This window comes from Oncorhynchus gorbuscha, unplaced genomic scaffold (genome assembly GCF_021184085.1).
Source record: "Oncorhynchus gorbuscha isolate QuinsamMale2020 ecotype Even-year unplaced genomic scaffold, OgorEven_v1.0 Un_scaffold_3429, whole genome shotgun sequence".
Classification (NCBI taxonomy): domain Eukaryota; kingdom Metazoa; phylum Chordata; class Actinopteri; order Salmoniformes; family Salmonidae; genus Oncorhynchus; species Oncorhynchus gorbuscha.
Window position 1 is genome coordinate 15914 of NW_025747664.1, and position 19056 is coordinate 34969.

A 19056-nucleotide genomic window follows, 5' to 3' on the forward strand; every position below is an offset into this window, starting at 1 on the left:
GCTGCCTCCAGCTCTGCGATATTCCCCAGCCTGTGCCCAGGGTCCCTCTCTGTTCAAATATCCTCCCATGTCCAGGAGTCCTGTGAGGCTGGCCGCTGTTGTTGCTGCTGCTGCTGCTGCTGCTGTCGCTGTCTGTTACCACGCAGCTTGGTCCTTGGTTGGTGGGTGATTCTGTCACGGGCGTCCTCCTCTTCATCTGAAGAGGAGAGGTGAGAAGGATCGGAGGACCAAAATGCAGCGTGGTTATTTATAAACATCTTTAATAAAGATGATAACTTGAACAATGTATAATACAAAATAAGAAAACGTGTCAAACCGGAAACAGTCCAAACTGGTGTAAAACACAGAGACAGGAACAATCACCCACAAGAGACCTAAAGAATATGGCTGCCTAAATATGGTTCCCAATCAGAGACAACGATAAACACCTGCCTCTGAATGAGAACCACTCCAGGCAACCATAGACTTACCTAGAATACTTAACTAAACACAATCCCATAAATGACAAAACCCCTAGACAAAACAAACCACATAAATCACCCCTGTCACACCCTGGCCTAACCAACATAATAAAGAGAACACAGAATACTAAAACCAGGGCGTGACACATCTACGTTGACATTTTTTGTCATTTAGCAGATGCTCCAATCCAGAGCGAGTTACGGTCAGTGAATTCGTCTTCAGATAGCTAGGTGAGACAACCACATATCACAATCGTAGTCAGAACTAGGTGGAAGACTGAGATGTCTTGTTTAAGATGCACTTAACCAACTGTCATTTCAGTTCTCGTTGTTGTATATGTCTTGTTCGTCTTTGTTATACGTCTTACGCCTCACTAAGACAGTGTTATCTAATGTCCCGGTAGACCTCTTCCTTCGCTCCATCATCCGCAATACCCTACAGCATTGTTTCGCTAAAACTTGTGTACCCCAGCTGCTGTGTGTTTGGTATCTTTTATCATTGTCATGACCCTGGATTCAAGACTGATTGTATCAGGAAGGTCTTTGGTTTCAAGGTTCTGATGAGAAACCATTATATGAGCTTTATGAGACCAGATGAGAACACTTAACCGTGCATTTGTACAGTCAGAGGCTGTATCTAACTATGTCTCTCTCTCTCTCTCTTTCATTCTTTCTTTCTTTCTTTCTCTCTCCTCTCTTTCTCTCTTCTGTCTCTCTTCTCTTTTTCTTCAAACTCTCTCTCTCTCCTTCCGTTCCTATCTCTCTCTCTCTCTCTCTCTCTCTCTCTCTCTCTCCTTCCGTTTCTATCTCTCTCTCTCTCTCTCTCTCTCTCTCTCTCTCTCTCTCTCTCTCTCTCTCTCTCTCTCTCTCTCCTTCTGTTCCTATCTCGCTCTCTCTCTTTTCAGCTCCCACCAGATCCCACTACAGTACAGACAGTGGTGAGCGAGGTGCATCAGTGCCCTACTGTATATTGTGTGACGACCCTCCCACTCTGTCTGCCGTATTCTGTCTTTGTTCTTGTTTTCTTATTAGGATGCCGGTGGGCGGAGTTGAGAGGGTCGTCAGCTACATGGGAAACACCTGGGCCAGGTGTCTCCCAGGATAAATAGACCTCTTCAACATTCATGGAGGAGACTCTCTCCATGCAGACACCCGTTGTAGATTGTGTTGTGGTTCTTGGTGGCTGTTTGTTTGTTTGCTTTGGCACCTTTCATCACCCTGCATTATCACATTCATGCATGCAAAACACTCACTTACACTACTGATTACTGATTACACACACCATTGTATATTACACTTAGTTACTTATTTAATAAATATAGATTTTGCTACTCCTTATCTCCACGTTGTCTCCCTTTGTTACGGGCTTTGAGCCGGTTCGTGACAAGTGGGGGCTCGTCCGGGTTATTTGAACTATTGGTTTGGGAGACCGTGGAGGTACGTGTTTAGTTTGAATATGGTGTTTGAGTGTGATCGGCCCAGTATTGGTTGCCTTTGTTGTTTGGTTTGTGTGCTGCGTTGGAGAGAGTATAATGGTTAGTTTCCAGGCCCTGCCTAGCCTGAACTCTTGTTCTACTTTCTGTTGGGACGTCAGTCTGAAGTGAGTAATCTGCTGTGTACCTCGGTGGGAGATTTGGGTAGGGTAGTGGAACTTGCTACCCGGAGCTATAGCCTTTTTCCCCTGATAGGTTTAGCGACGTGTTTCATTTTTTGGAATATGTTGGGCATGGTTAATGTTTGTTATTTTTGTGTGGTGTCTGTGGACTGAGCAGTTGTCTCGGGGCACATCCGTGGCTTGGTGGAATTTGCCAGCATGCTGGGGAGTTCTATTTCCTTGCCAGCGGGCTACAGTGCGTAAATTCCCACCGCAAATCTGCACGAAGACTAGGGTTGAGTTATTGTAGGTTTTGGGGAAGCTCCATATCTCATCTCTCTTCTGTGGTGCTCAGGGTGATTGTCAATTCTCGGGTTGTGTTCTGGTGTGCTCAGCAGAAGGGAAGAGCGAGAATTGTTTTTTGTGTGATTATGGCGTCTTATGTAGATAAGTTCATTCGCTCTCCATCAGAGGAATTGTTAGATTTAGGTACTAAAGAACAGCTGTTGAAGGTCGCGGAACACTACAAGGTTGAGATTAGTGATAAACGTCTAAAGAATTCTATTAGGTTGATATTGAAAGCCAATCTGATGGAGAGTGGTATTCTTGAAGTTACCACCGGGCCAGCCTCTGCTGAGGATTTGTTGTCTCCCCATAACGTTACAATGGCCATTCCATCGGTTAGTCCTAGTAGCCTTCTTTTTGAACAGCAGAAAGAACTGCTTTTGTTACAGCTAGAGCATGATCGTGAGAAGCTAGAGCATGATCGTGAGAAGCTAGAGCATGATCGTGTGAAATATGAAAAGGAATTGGCATTTAAACAAGATATGGAGCGTGCTAAAATCAAGTTGCAACAAGAACGTATAGAGTTGGTTAGGGAAGGAAAGATCTCAGGGGAGAGTTTGTTTTGGGAAGGTGACCCAGATTTACCTAGGGGTAGTTCCGCTTTTGGTCGTGCCCCAGAGACATTTGATATTGTTGGGAACTTGCGGTTATTGCCTCGGTTTAATGAAAGGGACCCCGAGACATTCTTTTCGTTGTTTGAGCGGGTTGCTGACGCTAGGAGTTGGCCTGATTCTGACCGCACTTTAATGTTGCAGTGTGTGCTGACTGGTAAAGCGCAGGAAGCATATTCAGCTCTTAGTGTACACGACAGTGCCAGTTATGATAAAGTTAAAACAGCTGTGTTACAGATTTATGAATTGGTCCCTGAGGCTTACCGCCAACGATTTAGAACTTTAAAAAGGGACGATAACCAGACTCATGTTGAGTTTGCGCGACAGTTATCTTTACAGTTTAATCGCTGGTGTTCTGCCTCTGCAGTTGTGACTTTCCAAGGGCTGTGTGATCTGATTATGTTAGAGCAATTTAAGGACACAATTCCTGATCGTATTGCCACTTATATTAATGAACAGAAAGTAAAGAATGTTGCTGAAGCTGCGGTTTTGGCGGACGAGTATGTGTTGACTCACAAAAGTGTCTTTGCAAAACCCCGTATTCGGAAAGAGTGGGGGTGTTCGGATAGATTTGGGCTTCGCTCACCGAGATACTTTGATTCTCGGGCAGAGTTCTATTCAACTAGGGTTGAACCTGACTCCCATGGTAAGGCTGACTTTGGGCAGGAGTGTCACTACTGTCGAGGTTCAGGTCATTGGAAAAACGAATGTCCACTTCTCAGGTCAAAGGGTGCTTACGCTAAATCTAAGCCTGCTGCGTTAGCTGCACCTGTTCCACATCAGTTCATTCTTGACTCATTTCCTCAGGCCCAGGAGAATGTGAAAGTCCATATTGATCCAGACTATTTACCTTTCATTACAGAAGGTTTTGTGTCTATGTTAGGAAGTAAAGACCTAGTGCCAGTGAAGATCCTGAGAGACACAGGTGCCTCTGAATCATTTGTGTTGGAGTCTGTGTTACCCTTTTCTGCTGAGACTGATTCGGGGAATAGTGTTCTAATTAGGGGAATAGGTTTGAACACTCTGTCAGTTCCATTGCATAAACTGATGTTGGATTGTGGGCTGGTGAAGGGTGAAGTTGTTGTGGGGGTGCGTCCTTCATTGCCTATTGAGGGTATCGACGTTATCCTTGGGAATAACTTAGCAGGTGAGCGGGTATGGCCAGTTGTGTTTCCATCTCTAGTGGTTTCCACTAAGCCGTCATTTGTTGGGATTCCTGATGAGAGTGTACAGAGTTTCCCAGAGGTGTTCTCTGCGTGTGCAGTGACACGTTCTATGAGCCGTGGCGAACTAGTCACTGCGCCGACTAATGATAATAATACAAAGTATGTCACTGTTTTCCCTGTTATCCCGTTATCTGTAACCCGCTCAGATCTAATCAATGCTCAACGGGATGACCCCACGTTGGAAGAGTTGCGTGATCAAATTGTGCCTATAGAACAGTTGGGAGATGTCGCCCATGGCTATTTTCTCCAAGAGGATGTCCTGATGAGAAAGTGGGTGTCTCATGATAGCGTTTTTCTGGGGGAGGCAATTAGTCAGGTTGTTGTACCAGTTAAGCTTCGTGAGTTGGTGTTGGAAACTTCTCACAGTGACGTTGCTGGACATATGGGGGTGAGGAAAACCTACAATCGCATATTAAGACATTTCTTTTGGCCTAGATTAAAGAGGGATGTTTCTGATTTTATCAAAACTTGTCACACCTGTCAATTAACTGGTAAGCCTAATCAAGCTATTAAACCAGTACCATTGTTTCCTATTCCTGTACTCAGCCAACCTTTTGAGTATCTAATTATTGACTGTGTGGGTCCTCTGCCTCATTCTAAAAAGGGTAGCAGTTACCTGTTCACTGTGATGTGTCAGACCACTAGGTTTCCTGCTGCCTATCCTCTCCGATCTATCACGACTAAATCGGTGTTAAAAGCTTTGACTCAGTTTCTCTCATTGTTTGGAATCCCTAAGGTCATTCAGAGTGATCAAGGATCTAATTTTACCTCTAATCTGTTTGGTCAGGTTCTTCAACAGCTTCATATTAAACACAATGTGTCTAGCGCCTATCACGCGCAAAGTCAAGGAGCACTGGAACGTTTCCATCAAACACTTAAGTCTTTGTTGAGAGCTTATTGTACTGAGATGGATAAGGATTGGGAGGAGGGGTTGCCTTGGTTACTGTTAGCCGCTAGGGAAGTTTCACAGGAGAGCACAGGTTTCAGTCCAAATGACCTTGTGTTTGGACATAGGGTGCGTGGACTTTTATCTGTTCTCCAGGATGACTGGAAGTCTCCCGAGCCTCCTCAGTCCCTGTGTTCGTATGTGTGTGATTTCCGGCGACGGCTGTATGCCGCTGGTGAAATGGCTAAAGAGAAGTTATCATCTTCACAGGATAGGATGAAGGGCATATTTGATCGCCGAACTGAGCCTCGTCACTTTAGTCCAGGTGACCAGGTTCTTGCTCTGCTGCCAATTGTTGGTTCTCCTTTTCAAGCCAAGTTTCAAGGTCCATATACAGTGGTGCGCCAGTACACTGAGCAAAATTATCTAGTTGCCACTCCAGAACGGAGGAAAGCACACCAGCTGTGCCATGTAAATCTGTTAAAACCCTATTATGCACGTTCCTCTGAGACTGAACAGTGGGATTCTACAGAGGACGGTAAACCTGTTCTTTTGGCTGATACCGTTGTTTCCTTGGGTTCTTGTCGTGCTAGATCTGTGCATGAGGAGGAAGATGTTCCTGGTCCTGACGATTGTATATTGCAGGGTAGATTGAAAAATTCAGAAACACTGGATATTTTAGACAGTCTTCTCACTCACCTACCTGTTGATGAGCGGAAAGAGATGGTTGGTCTGATTCAGAGATTTCCAGGTTTATTTTCTGATACACCTACACGTACAAACTTAATAGAACATGATATTGACATTGGAGGTGCTGACCCCATTCGTCAGCGGTTCTATAGAGTTTCTTCAGAGAAACTACGTTGTCTGGATGCTGAGGTCAAGTACATGCTGGAGAGTAAGATAGCAGAGCCTTCTTTCTCCAGTTGGGCTTCTCCCTGTATCTTGGTCAGTAAACCGGATGGAACAAACCGTTTTGTACGGACTACCGTAAGGTAAACAGTGTCACAAAGCCAGATTCATTTCCTCTTCCTCGGATGGAGGACTGTGTTGATCAAGTCGGTGCAGCTAAGTTTGTGAGCAAATTTGACCTGTTAAAAGGCTATTGGCAGGTGCCACTGACGAGTAGGGCACGTGAAATCTCTGCCTTTATTACACCCTTTGGTCTGTACTCGTATTCAGTTATGAGTTTCGGTCTGCGCAATGCACCTGCCACTTTTCAGCGACTTATGAACAGGGTTGTCGCCGGTCTGACCGGGTGCGCTGTTTATTTGGACGATGTAGTGATCTATGCAGATACTTGGGAAGAACATCTGTCCCGTATTCAAGCCTTGTTTGAACGTCTGGCTGCAGGTCGCCTCACAATCAATCTGGCAAAATGTGAGTTTGCTCAGGCGACCGTTACATACCTTGGAAAAGTGGTTGGGCAGGGTGAAGTGCGTCCTGTTCGGGCTAAAGTGGTGGCTATTGATGCTTTTCCACCACCAACTACTAAAAAGGAACTGATGCGTTTCTTGGGCATGATTGGTTATTACCGTAGTTTTTGTAATAACTTCTCTACTGTGGTCGCTCCCTTGACAGATATGCTGAAAGCTAAGGCTGTTTACGTTTGGTCTACTCGTTGTCAACACGCTTTTGAAGATTCAAAGAGGTTGCTTACCTCAACTCCAGTGCTGGCTGCTCCTCGCATGGATTTGTCATTTACCTTGCAGGTGGATGCTAGTCATGTGGGGGCAGGTGCAGTTTTGCTGCAAGCAGATGTGTCTGGGATTGAGAAGCCTGTTAGTTTCTTTTCTAAAAAGTTTAACGATTATCAGTTGAACTATTCGGTTATTGAAAAGGAAGCGCTAGCACTCATTTGGGCGCTACAACACTTCGAAGTGTATGTCGGGTCGGGGGTAGTACCTATTGTGGTCTACACCGACCATAACCCCCTCACTTTTTTGAGGTCCATGATGTGTCCAAACCAGAGGATAATGCGATGGTGTTTATTTTTACAATCATTCCATCTCGATGTGAGGCACATCCGGGGACTGAAAACGTGATTGCTGATGCGCTCTCTCGTGCGCCCTGTTCCTAATGTTTACGTGACTAACCATTGTTTCGTATTGTCATGTTCTCTCTGTCCTGTCTGCTCCCTCCTGGTCTTGTTTTCTTTCCTCTTAAATGTTGCTTCCTGTGCGAAGGTTGCTGAGGTCTGGGGAGGAGGTTGGCTGGGGCAAATTGTAAGTGTGAACACGTAAACCCTCATCAATTTGGGGCACAGAGGCCTGTGTCAATTTGGGGCGCAGAGGCCTGTGTCAATTTGGGGCGCAGAGGCCTGTGTCAATTTGGGGCGCAGAGGCCTGTGTCAATTTGGGGCGCAGAGGCCTGTGTCAATTTGGGGCGCAGAGGCCTGTGTCAATTTGGGACGCAGAGGCCTGTGTCAATTTGGGACGCAGAGGCCTGTGTCAATTTGGGACGCAGAGGCCTGTGTCAATTTGGGACGCAGAGGCCTGTGTCAATTTGGGACGCGGGAGGCTGGTATGTTGTTCCGGGGTCCTTGTTGGTCCCCGGTTTTATGGGGGGGAATGTGACGACCCTCCCACTCTGTCTGCCGTATTCTGTCTTTGTTCTTGTTTTCTTATTAGGATGCCGGTGGGCGGAGTTGAGAGGGTCGTCAGCTACATGGGAAACACCTGGGCCAGGTGTCTCCCAGGATAAATAGACCTCTTCAACATTCATGGAGGAGACTCTCTCCATGCAGACACCCGTTGTAGATTGTGTTGTGGTTCTTGGTGGCTGTTTGTTTGTTTGCTTTGGCACCTTTCATCACCCTGCATTATCACATTCATGCATGCAAAACACTCACTTACACTACTGATTACTGATTACACACACCATTGTATATTACACTTAGTTACTTATTTAATAAATATAGATTTTGCTACTCCTTATCTCCACGTTGTCTCCCTTTGTTACGGGCTTTGAGCCGGTTCGTGACAATTGTCTGTCTGTAGACAGGGTCATCACAGGGTCATCACGGGGGACAGTAGTACAGTTACATCAGTTTATACCATGGCATTGTTGAATACTTGTTTCTGATTGGCTTGAAGGGCATTCTAGAGCATGCATTATTTTCCTATAATTCACGGTATAATTAAATGGCTATGAAGTTCCTTCTTACATGTTCTATGATGTAGCTGTAGCTCACTATCTAGCTAGTAAACTTGCTATCTACTTCAGTAAACGTTCTATCTACTTCAGTAAACCTGCTATCTACTTCAGTAAACGTTCGATCTACTTCAGAAACGTTCTATCTACTTCAGTAAACGTTCTATCCACCTCAGTAAACGTGCTATCTACTTTGGTAAACCTGCTATCTACTTCAGTAAACGTGCTAGCTACTTCGGTAAACCTGCTATCTACTTCAGTAAACGTGCTAGCTACTTCAGTAAACCTGCTATCTACTTCAGTAAACGTGCTAGCTACTTCAGTAAACCTGCTATCTACTTCAGTAAACGTGCTAGCTACATCAGTAAACGTTCTATCTACTTCAGTAAACGTGCTAGCTACTTCAGTAAACGTGCTAGCTACTTCGGTAAACCTGCTATCTACTTCAGTAAACGTGCTAGCTACTTCAGTAAACCTGCTATCTACTTCAGTAAACGTGCTAGCTACTTCAGTAAACCTGCTATCTACTTCAGTAAACGTGCTAGCTACATCAGTAAATGTTCTATCTACTTCAGTAAACGTGCTAGCTACTTCAGTAAACGTGCTAGCTACATCAGTAAACGTTCTATCTACTTCAGTAAACGTGCTAGCTACTTCAGTAAACGTGCTAGCTACTTCAGTAAACCTGCTATCTACTTCAGTAAACGTGCTAGCTACATCAGTAAACGTTCTATCTACTTCAGTAAACGTGCTAGCTACTTCAGTAAACGTGCTAGCTACATCAGTAAACGTTCTATCTACTTCAGTAAACGTGCTAGCTACTTCAGTAAACGTTCTATCTACTTCAGTAAACGTGCTAGCTACTTCAGTAAACGTGCTAGCTACTTCAGTGGATGTTGTCACATTTCTACCGCTAAATTAATACATTTCTAGCGGCAAAATGTGTTATAGCTGTAATATAAGCAGGATAATCAACTCGGGGGCGTTCTCTGGAAAATAATGCAACACTTTTTGTAAAGTTAGTGCCATTCCACTGGCGTGTCATGGCACACCTTCCACAGAACACATAGCTCCTTGTTGATTATCCCTTCGGTATGCAGGGGAGTCAACATGGGCTCTTCAGCTATGGTTCACAGCTATGCCAGGTCGCAGTTGCAAATGAAAACTTGTTCTCAACTAGCCTACCTGGTTAAATAAAGGTGAAATAAAAAATGTCTCTCGTCTGATGTTGACCAGTGGTGGAAAAGTACCCAACTGTCACACTTGAGGTAAAATAAAGACACCTTAATAGAAAATGACTCAAGTAAAAGTTAAAAGTCACTCAGTAAAATACTACTTGAGTAGTATTGGTTTGAAATATACTTAAGTATCAAAAGTAAATGTAATTGCAAAAATATACCTAAGTATTGAAAGTATAAAGTATAAATTGTTTCAAATTCCTTATATTAAGCAAAACAGACGGCTCCATTTTCTTGTTTTTTAAAGTTTATTTTCTGATAGCCAGGGGCAAGCTCCAACACTCAGACATAATTTACATAGCATGTGTTTTAGTGAGTCGGCCAGATCTGAGGCAGTAGGGATGACCAGGGATGTTCTCTTGATAAGTGTGTGAATTAGACAATGTTTATGTCCTGCTAAGCATTCAAAATGTAACGAGTACTTTTGGGTGTCAGGGAATGTATGGAGTAACAAGTACATAATTTTCTTTAGGAATGTAGTGAAGTAAAAGTAGAAGTTGTCAAAAATATCAATAGTATAGTAAATTACAAATACCCCCCCCAAAAAACGACTTAAGCTGTACATTCAAGTATTTTTACTTAATAATATAATAATAATATATGCCATTTAGCAGACGCTTTTATCCAAAGCGACTTACAGTCATGTGTGCATACATTCTACGTATGGGTGGTCCCGGGGATCGAACCCACTACCCTGGCGTTACAAGCGCCATGCTCTACCAACTGAGCTACAGAAGGACCAAGTACCAAGTACTTAAGTACTTTACACCACTGACATTGATTGAGTCATTCCTCTTTGACCCTGTGATTGTTCTCTGTCTGGGACAATGGTCATTACATTGATAACAAATGCCATTTCAAGAGCCTGAGACCAATTATCCTAATGATTGTTTACACAGGGATTATAAAGTGTGCGCGTTGCATCGTAGAAGGGAGCTTTCTTACATGTTATTCATTTAGCAGACGCTCTTGTCCGGAACACATTTTCATACTTTTTCGTAAAACAATGTAATAATGCAATATCCAGTCCATAATATTCTGCAGAATAATCACTTTCGATCCAGGCTTTGACATCTCTTTGTAATTTCATTGCCTGTAAATGAAAATCACAGAGGGCTTCTCCATTGTGTTTGCTGTTAGCGCCCCCTGCTGTCTCTTATGTCGTCTTGCATTTGCAATCGGTTAGAGATTGCTACTTGCCCATCCCTCACAGTGTTTCTACTGAGTCGTGCTGCGGTGTTCTGCTGGGACGCAGTGTATGGGTCAGGTCCCAGGCTGAACGCAGTGTATGGGTCAGGTCCCAGGCTGAACGGCTGGGATGCTTGTGTTTCTTCTCTTTCAGACTCCTTCATCTCCAAGTCAGCCTCGTTGCCAGGCTATGGCAGGAACGGACTGCACAGGGTGAGTTCCCTGCTGGGGGGGGTTGTCACAGGATGTGGGTGTTGTAAATGGATCCTGTGTGGACCCAAACCATCCCATAGCAAGAGTAAAGACCAATATCTTTTTTGTATCTCTAAAATAATTATTCTTGTCGTCTGTCTTTTTCAGCCCCAGAGTGCAGATTATTTCCAGTACGACAGCAGCAGTGCAGTTAACTGGGGAATCCGAGGTAAGCAATCGTGGCTTTACCTTTCAATAATTTCACTTACAAATTACAGAACCAATGAGAATATGAATAAATGTGGTGATCAGCTCTTTTTTCTCTCTTTTTCTACAGAATACAAAGTAAGATGTTACGCAAATTAATGAACAAACTGACTATCACTGAACCAAATGTAAGCTGGCTGTAGAGAACACTAGTAGAGAACACTAGTAGAGAACACTAGAAGAGAACACTAGTAGAGAACACTACTAAAGAACACTAGTAGAGAACACTAGAAGAGAACACTAGTAGAGAACACTAGTAGAGAACACTAGAAGAGAACACTAGTAGAGAACACTACTAAAGAACACTAGTAGAGAACACTAGAAGAGAATACTAGTAGAGAACACTAGAAGAGAACACTAGTAGAGAACACTACTAAAGAACACTAGTAGAGAACACTAGAAGAGAACACTAGTAGAGAACACTACTAAAGAACACTAGTAGAGAACACTAGAAGAGAACACTAGTAGAGAACACTAGTAGTGAACACTAGTAGAGAACACTAGTAGAGAACACTAGTAGAGAACACTAGTAGAGAACACTAGAAGAGAACACTAGTAGTGAACACTAGTAGTGAACACTAGAAGAGAACACTAGAAGAGAACACTAGTAGAGAACACTAGTAGAGAACACTAGTAGAGAACACTAGTAGAGAACACTAGAAGAGAACACTAGAAGAGAACACTAGAAGAGAACACTAGAAGAGAACACTAGAAGAGAACACTAGAAGAGAACACTAGTAGAGAACACTAGAAGAGAACACTAGTAGAGAACACTAGTAGAGAACACTAGTAGAGAACACTAGAAGAGAACACTAGTAGAGAACACTAGAAGAGAACACTAGTAGTGAACACTAGTAGTGAACACTAGAAGAGAACACTAGAAGAGAACACTAGTAGAGAACACTAGTAGTGAACACTAGTAGAGAACACTAGTAGAGAACACTAGTAGAGAACACCAGAAGAGAACACTAGTAGTGAACACTAGTAGTGAACACTAGAAGAGAACACTAGAAGAGAACACTAGTAGAGAACACTAGTAGAGAACACTAGTAGAGAACACTAGTAGAGAACACTAGAAGAGAACACTAGAAGAGAACACTAGTAGAGAACACTAGAAGAGAACACTAGAAGAGAACACTAGTAGAGAACACTAGAAGAGAACACTAGTAGAGAACACTAGTAGAGAACACTAGTAGAGAACACTAGAAGAGAACACTAGTAGAGAACACTAGAAGAGAACACTAGTAGTGAACACTAGTAGTGAACACTAGAAGAGAACACTAGAAGAGAACACTAGTAGAGAACACTAGTAGAGAACACTAGTAGAGAACACTAGTAGAGAACACTAGTAGAACACTAGTAGTGAACACTAGAAGAGAACACTAGTAGAGAACACTAGTAGAGAACACTAGAAGAGAACACTAGTAGAGAACACTAGTAGAGAACACTAGAAGAGAACACTAGTAGAGAACACTAGTAGAGAACACTAGTAGAGAACACTAGTAGAGAACACTAGTAGAGAACACTAGTAGAGAACACTAGTAGAGAACACTAGAAGAGAAACATTAGATGAGAACACTACTATAGAACACTACTAGAGAACACTAGTAGAGAACACTAGAAGAGAACACTAGAAGAGAACATTAGATGAGAACACTACTATAGAACACTACTATAGAACACTACTAAAGAACACTAGTAGAGACTAGTAGAGAACACTGGAGATGAGAACACTAGAAGAGACCACTAGTAGAGAACACTAGTAGAGAACACTAGAAGAGAACACTAGTAGAGAACACTACTATAGAACACTATAGAACACTAGAAAGAACACTAGTAGAGAACACTAGAAGAGAACACTAGAAGAGAACATTAGATGAGAACACTACTATAGAACACTACTAAAGAACACTTGTAGAGAATACTAGACAAGAACACTAGAAGAGGACACTAGTAGAGAGCACTAGAAGAGAACACTAGTAGAGACCACTAGAAGAGACCACTAGATGAGAACACTAGAAGAGACCACTAGTAGAGAACACTAGAAGAGAACACTAGTAGAGACCACTAGAAGAGAACACTTGATGAGAACACTAGATAGAGACACTACTAAAGGACACTAGTAGAGAACACTAGCAGAGAACACTAGAGAGTTAAACACTAGTAGAGAACACTAGTAGAGAACACTAGAAGAGACACTGAGAGAACACTAGCAGAGAACACTAGAAGAACATTAGAGCCACTAGAGAACACTAGTAGAGAACACTAGAAGAGAACACTTGAGAGAACACTAGAAGAGACTACTAGAGAGACCACTTGATGAGAACACTAGAAGAAAACACTAGTAGAGAACACTAGAAGAGAACACTAGAAGAGACTACTAGTAGAGACCACTAGATAGAGAACACTAGAAGAGAACACTAGAAGAGAACACTAGAAGAGAACACTGGTAGAGAACACTAGAGAGAACACTAGAAGAGAACGCTAGGAGAGAACGCTAGAAGAGAGAGAACACTAGAAGAGAACACTAGAAGAGAACACTAGTAGAGACCACTAGAGAACACTAGAAGAGAACACTAGAAGAGAACACTAGAAGAGAACACTAGAAGAGAACACTAGTAGAGAACACTAGAAGAGAACACTAGTAGAGAACACTACTAAAGAACACTAGTAGAGAACACTAGAAGAGAACACTAGTAGAGAAGAACACTAGTAAGAACACTAGTAGAGAACACTAGAAGAGAACACTAGTAGAGAACACTAGTAGAGAACACTAGAAGAGAACACTAGTAGTGAACACTAGTAGAGAACACTAGAAGAGAACACTAGAAGAGAACACTAGTAGAGAACACTAGTAGAGAACACTAGAAGAGAACACTAGAAGAGAACACTAGTAGAGAACACTAGTAGAGAACACTAGTAGAGAACACTAGAAGAGAACACTAGTAGAGAACACTAGAAGAGAACACTAGAAGAGAACACTAGTAGAGAACACTAGAAGAGAACACTAGTAGAGAACACTAGAAGAGAACACTAGTAGTGAACACTAGTAGTGAACACTAGTAGAGAACACTAGAAGAGAACACTAGAAGAGAACACTAGTAGAGAACACTAGTAGAGAACACTAGTAGAGAACACTAGTAGTGAACACTAGTAGTGAACACTAGTAGAGAACACTAGTAGAGAACACTAGAAGAGAACACTAGTAGAGAACACTAGTAGAGAACACTAGTAGAGAACACTAGTAGAGAACAGAGAAGAGAACACTAGTAGAGAACACTAGTAGAGAACACTAGTAGTGAACACTAGTAGTGAACACTAGTAGAGAACACTAGTAGAGAACACTAGTAGAGAACACTAGAAGAGAACATTAGATGAGAACACTACTATAGAACACTACTAAAGAACACTAGTAGAGAACACTAGAAGAGAACACTAGAAGAGAACATTAGATGAGAACACTACTATAGAACACTACTATAGAACACTACTAAAGAACACTAGTAGAGAACACTAGTAGAGACCGCTAGTATAGACCACTGGAATAGAACACTAGAAGAGACCACTAGTAGAGAACACTAGTAGAGAACACTAGAAGAGAACATTAGATGAGAACACTACTATAGAACACTACTAAAGAACACTAGTAGAGAACACTAGAAGAGAACACTAGAAGAGGACACTGGTAGAGAGCACTAGAAGAGAACACTCGTAGAGACCACTTGATGAGAATACTAGACAAGAACACTAGAAGAGACCACTAGTAGAGGCCACTAGAAGAGACTACTAGTAGAGACCACTAGAAGAGACCACTTGATGAGAACACTAGAAGAGACCACTAGTAGAGAACACTTGATGAGAACACTAGTAGAAAACACTCGTAGAAAATACTAGAAGAGAACACTAGTAGAGAACACTACTAAAGGACACTAGAGAACACTAGCAGAGAACACTAGAAGTTAAACACTAGTAGAGAACACAAGTAGAGAACGCTAGAAGAGAACGCTATGAGAGAACACTAGAAGAGAACGCTAGGAGAGAACGCTTGAAGAGAACACTAGTAGAGAACACTAGAAGAGACTACTAGTAGAGACCACTTGATGAGAACACTAGAAGAGAACACTGGAAGAGAACACTGGAAGAGAACACTAGAAGAGAACACTGGTAGAGAACACTAGAAGAGACCACTAGTAGAGAACACTCGCAGAGAACACTAGAAGAGACCACTAGTAGAGACCACTAGTAGAGACCACTAGATCAGAACACGAGAAGAGAACGCTAGGAGAGAACGCTAGGAGAGAACGCTAGTAGGAAACACTAGGAGAGAACACTAGAAGAGAACGCTAGGAGAGAATGCTTGTAGGAAACACTAGTAGGAAACACTTGTAAAGAACACTAGAAGAGAACACTGGAAGAGAACACTGGAAGAGACCACGAGTAGAGACCATTAGAAGAGACCACTACTAGAGACCACTTCATGAGAACACTAGTAGAGAACACTAGAAGAGAACACTAGAAGAGGACACTCGTAGAGAACACTAGAAGAGGCCACTAGTAGAGACCACTAGAAAAGATCACTAGTAGAGAACACTCGTAGAGAACACTAGAAGAGACCAGTAATAGAGAACAGTCGCAGAGAACACTAGAAGAGACCACTAGTAGAGACCACTTGATGAGAACACTAGAAGAGACCACTAGTAGAGACCACTAGATGAGAACACTAGTAGAGAACACGAGTAGAGAACACGAGTAGAGAACGCTAGAAGAGAACGCTATGAGAGAATGCTAGGAGAGAACACTAGGAGAGAACTCTAGAAGAGAACACTTGTAGAGAACACTAGTAGAAAACATTAGTAGGAAACACTTGGAAAGAACACTAGAAGAGAACACTGGAAGAGAACACTAGAAGAGAACACGAGTAGAGAACACTAGAAGAGAACACTAGAAGAGAACACAAGTAGAAAACACTAGTAGAGAACACTAGAAGAGAACACTAGAAGAGACCACTAGTAGAGACCACTTGATGAGAACACTAGTATAGAACACAAGAAGAGAACACTAGAAGAGGACACTGGTAGAGAGCACTAGAAGAGAACACTCGTAGAGACCACTTGATGAGAACACTAGACAAGAACACTAGAAGAGACCACTAGCAGAGGCGGCCACTAGAAGAGACCACTAGTAGAGACCACTAGAAGAGACCACTTGATGAGAACACTAGAAGAGACCACTAGTAGAGAACACTTGATGAGAACACTAGTAGAAAACACTCGTAGAGAACACTAGAAGAGAACACTAGTAGAGAACACTACTAAAGGACACTAGAGAACACTAGCAGAGAACACTAGAAGTTAAACACTAGTAGAGAACACTAGTAGAGAACACGAGTAGAGAACACGAGTAGAGAACGCTAGAAGAGAACGCTATGAGAGAACACTAGAAGAGAACGCTAGGAGAGAACGCTTGTAGAGAACAGTAGTAGAAAACACTAGTAGGAAACACTTGTAAAGAACACTAGAAGAGAACACTGGAAGAGAACACTGGAAGAGAACACTAGAAGAGAACACTGGTAGAGAACACTAGAAGAGAACACTAGTAGAGAACGCTTGAAGAGAACACTAGTAGAAAACACTAGTAGAGAACACTAGAAGAGAACACTAGTAGAGACCACTAGTAGAGACCACTTGAAGAGAACACTAGAAGAGGACACTGATAGAGAGCACTAGAAGAGAACACTCGTAGAGACCACTAGTAGAGGCCACTAGAAGAGACCACTAGTAGAGACCACTAGAAGAGACCACGAGTAGAGAACACTCGTAGAGAACACTAGAAAAGACCACGAGTAGAGAACACTCGTAGAGAACACTAGAAGAGACCACTAGTAGAGAACACTCGCAGAGAACACTAGAAGAGACCACTAGTAGAGACCACTTGATGAGAACACTAGAAGAGACCACTAGTAGAGACCACTTGATGAGAACAATAGTAGAGAACACTCGTAGAGAAAACTAGAAGATAAACACTAGTAGAGAACACGAGTAGAGAACACGTGTAGAGAACGCTAGAAGAGAACGCTATGAGAGAACGCTAGGAGAGAACGCTAGGAGAGAACACTAGAAGAGAACACTTGTAGAGAACACTAGTAGAAAACATTAGTAGGAAACACTTGTAAAGAACACTAGAAGAGAACACTGGAAGAGAACACTAGAAGAGACCACTAGTAGAGCCCACTTGATGAGAACACTAGAAGAGAACACTAGAAGAGACCAATAGAAGAGAACACACGTAGAAAACACTAGTAGAGAACACTAGAAGAGAACACTAGAAGAGACCACTAGTAGAGACCACTTGATGAGAACACTAGTATAGAACACAAGAAGAGAACACTAGAAGATAACACTAGAAGAGGACACTGGTAGAGAACACTAGAAGAGAACACTCATAGAGACCACTTGATGAGACCACTAGACAAGAACACTAGAAGAGACCACTAGTAGAGGCCACTAGAAGAGACCACTAGAAGAGACCACTAGTAGAGACCACTAGATGAGAACACTAGAAGAGACCACTAGTAGAGACCACTTGATGAGAACACTAGTAGAGAACACTAGTAGAGAACACTAGAAGAGAACACTAGAAGAGACCACTAGTAGAGACCACTAGTAGAGACCACTTGATGAGAACACTAGAAGAGGACACTGGTAGAGAACACTAGAAGAGAACACTAGAAGAGAACGCTAGGAGAGAACGCTTGTAGAGAACATTTGTAGAAAACACTAGTAGAGAACACTAGAAGAGACCACTAGTAGAGACCACTAGAAGAGACCACGAGTAGAGAACACTCGTAGAGAACACTAGAAGAGACCACTAGTAGAAAACACTTGTAGAGAACAATAGAGGAGACCACTAGTAGAGAACACGCGCAGAGAACACTAGAAGAGACCACTAGTAGAGACCACTTGATGAGAACACTAGAAGAGACCACTAGTAGAGACCACTTGATGAGAACACTAGAAGAGACCACTAGTAGAGACCACTTGATGAGAACACTAGTAGAGACCACTAGTAGAGACCACTAGAAGAGACCACTCGTAGAGAACACTCGTAGAGAACACTAGAAAAGACAACTAGTAGAGAACACTCGTAGAGAACACTCGAAGAGACCACTAGTAGAGACCACTCGCAGAGAACGCTAGAAGAGACCACTAGTAGAGACCACTTGATGAGAACACTAGAAGAGACCACTAGTAGAGACCACTAGTAGAGACCACTAGTAGAGACCACTTGATGAGACCACTCGTAGAGAACACTCGTAGAGAATACTAGAAGAGACCACTAGTAGAGAACACTCGTAGAGAACACTAGAAGAGACCACTACTAGAGACCACTTGATGAGAACACTAGAAGAGACCACTAGTAGAGACCACTTGATGAGAACACTAGTAGAGAACACTCGTAGAGAACACTAGAAGAGACCACTATAGAGACCACTTGATGAGAACACTAGTAGAGAACACTCGTAGAGAACACTAGAAGAGACCACTAGTAGAGACCACTTGATGAGAACACTAGTAGAGAAAACTCGTAGAGAACACTAGAAGAGACCACTAGTAGAGACCACTTGATGAGAACACTCGTAGAGAACACTCGTAGAGAACACTAGAAGAGACCACTAGTAGAGACCACTTGATGAGAACACTAGTAGAGAACACTCGTAGAGAACACTCGTAGAGAACACTAGAAGAGAACACTAGTAGAGACCACCAGTAGAGAACACTAGTAGAGAACACTAGAAGAGACCACTTGATGAGAACACTAGTAGAGACCACTAGTAGAGACCACTTGATGAGAACACTAGTAGAGAACACATGTAGGGAACACTAGTAGAGACCACT

At 42.7% G+C, this 19056-nt stretch overlaps 1 protein-coding gene across 3 annotated transcripts in view; it reads left to right on the forward strand.

Moving 5' to 3' along the window:
• The window catches only part of LOC124027650 (actin-binding LIM protein 3-like), a 36648-nt gene that overhangs the window by 15843 nt on the left and 1749 nt on the right, over nt 1–19056 (forward strand). For 2 of the 3 annotated variants that reach the window (XM_046340014.1, XM_046340012.1), the window contains 4 exons: nt 1367–1399; nt 10857–10915; nt 11063–11123; nt 11232–11239. In XM_046340014.1, the coding sequence (XP_046195970.1) occupies nt 1367–1399; nt 10857–10915; nt 11063–11123; nt 11232–11239 (161 nt within the window). The remainder of the gene's footprint in view (nt 1–1366; nt 1400–10856; nt 10916–11062; nt 11124–11231; nt 11240–19056) is intronic. The other variant, XM_046340013.1, reaches the window with a different exon arrangement.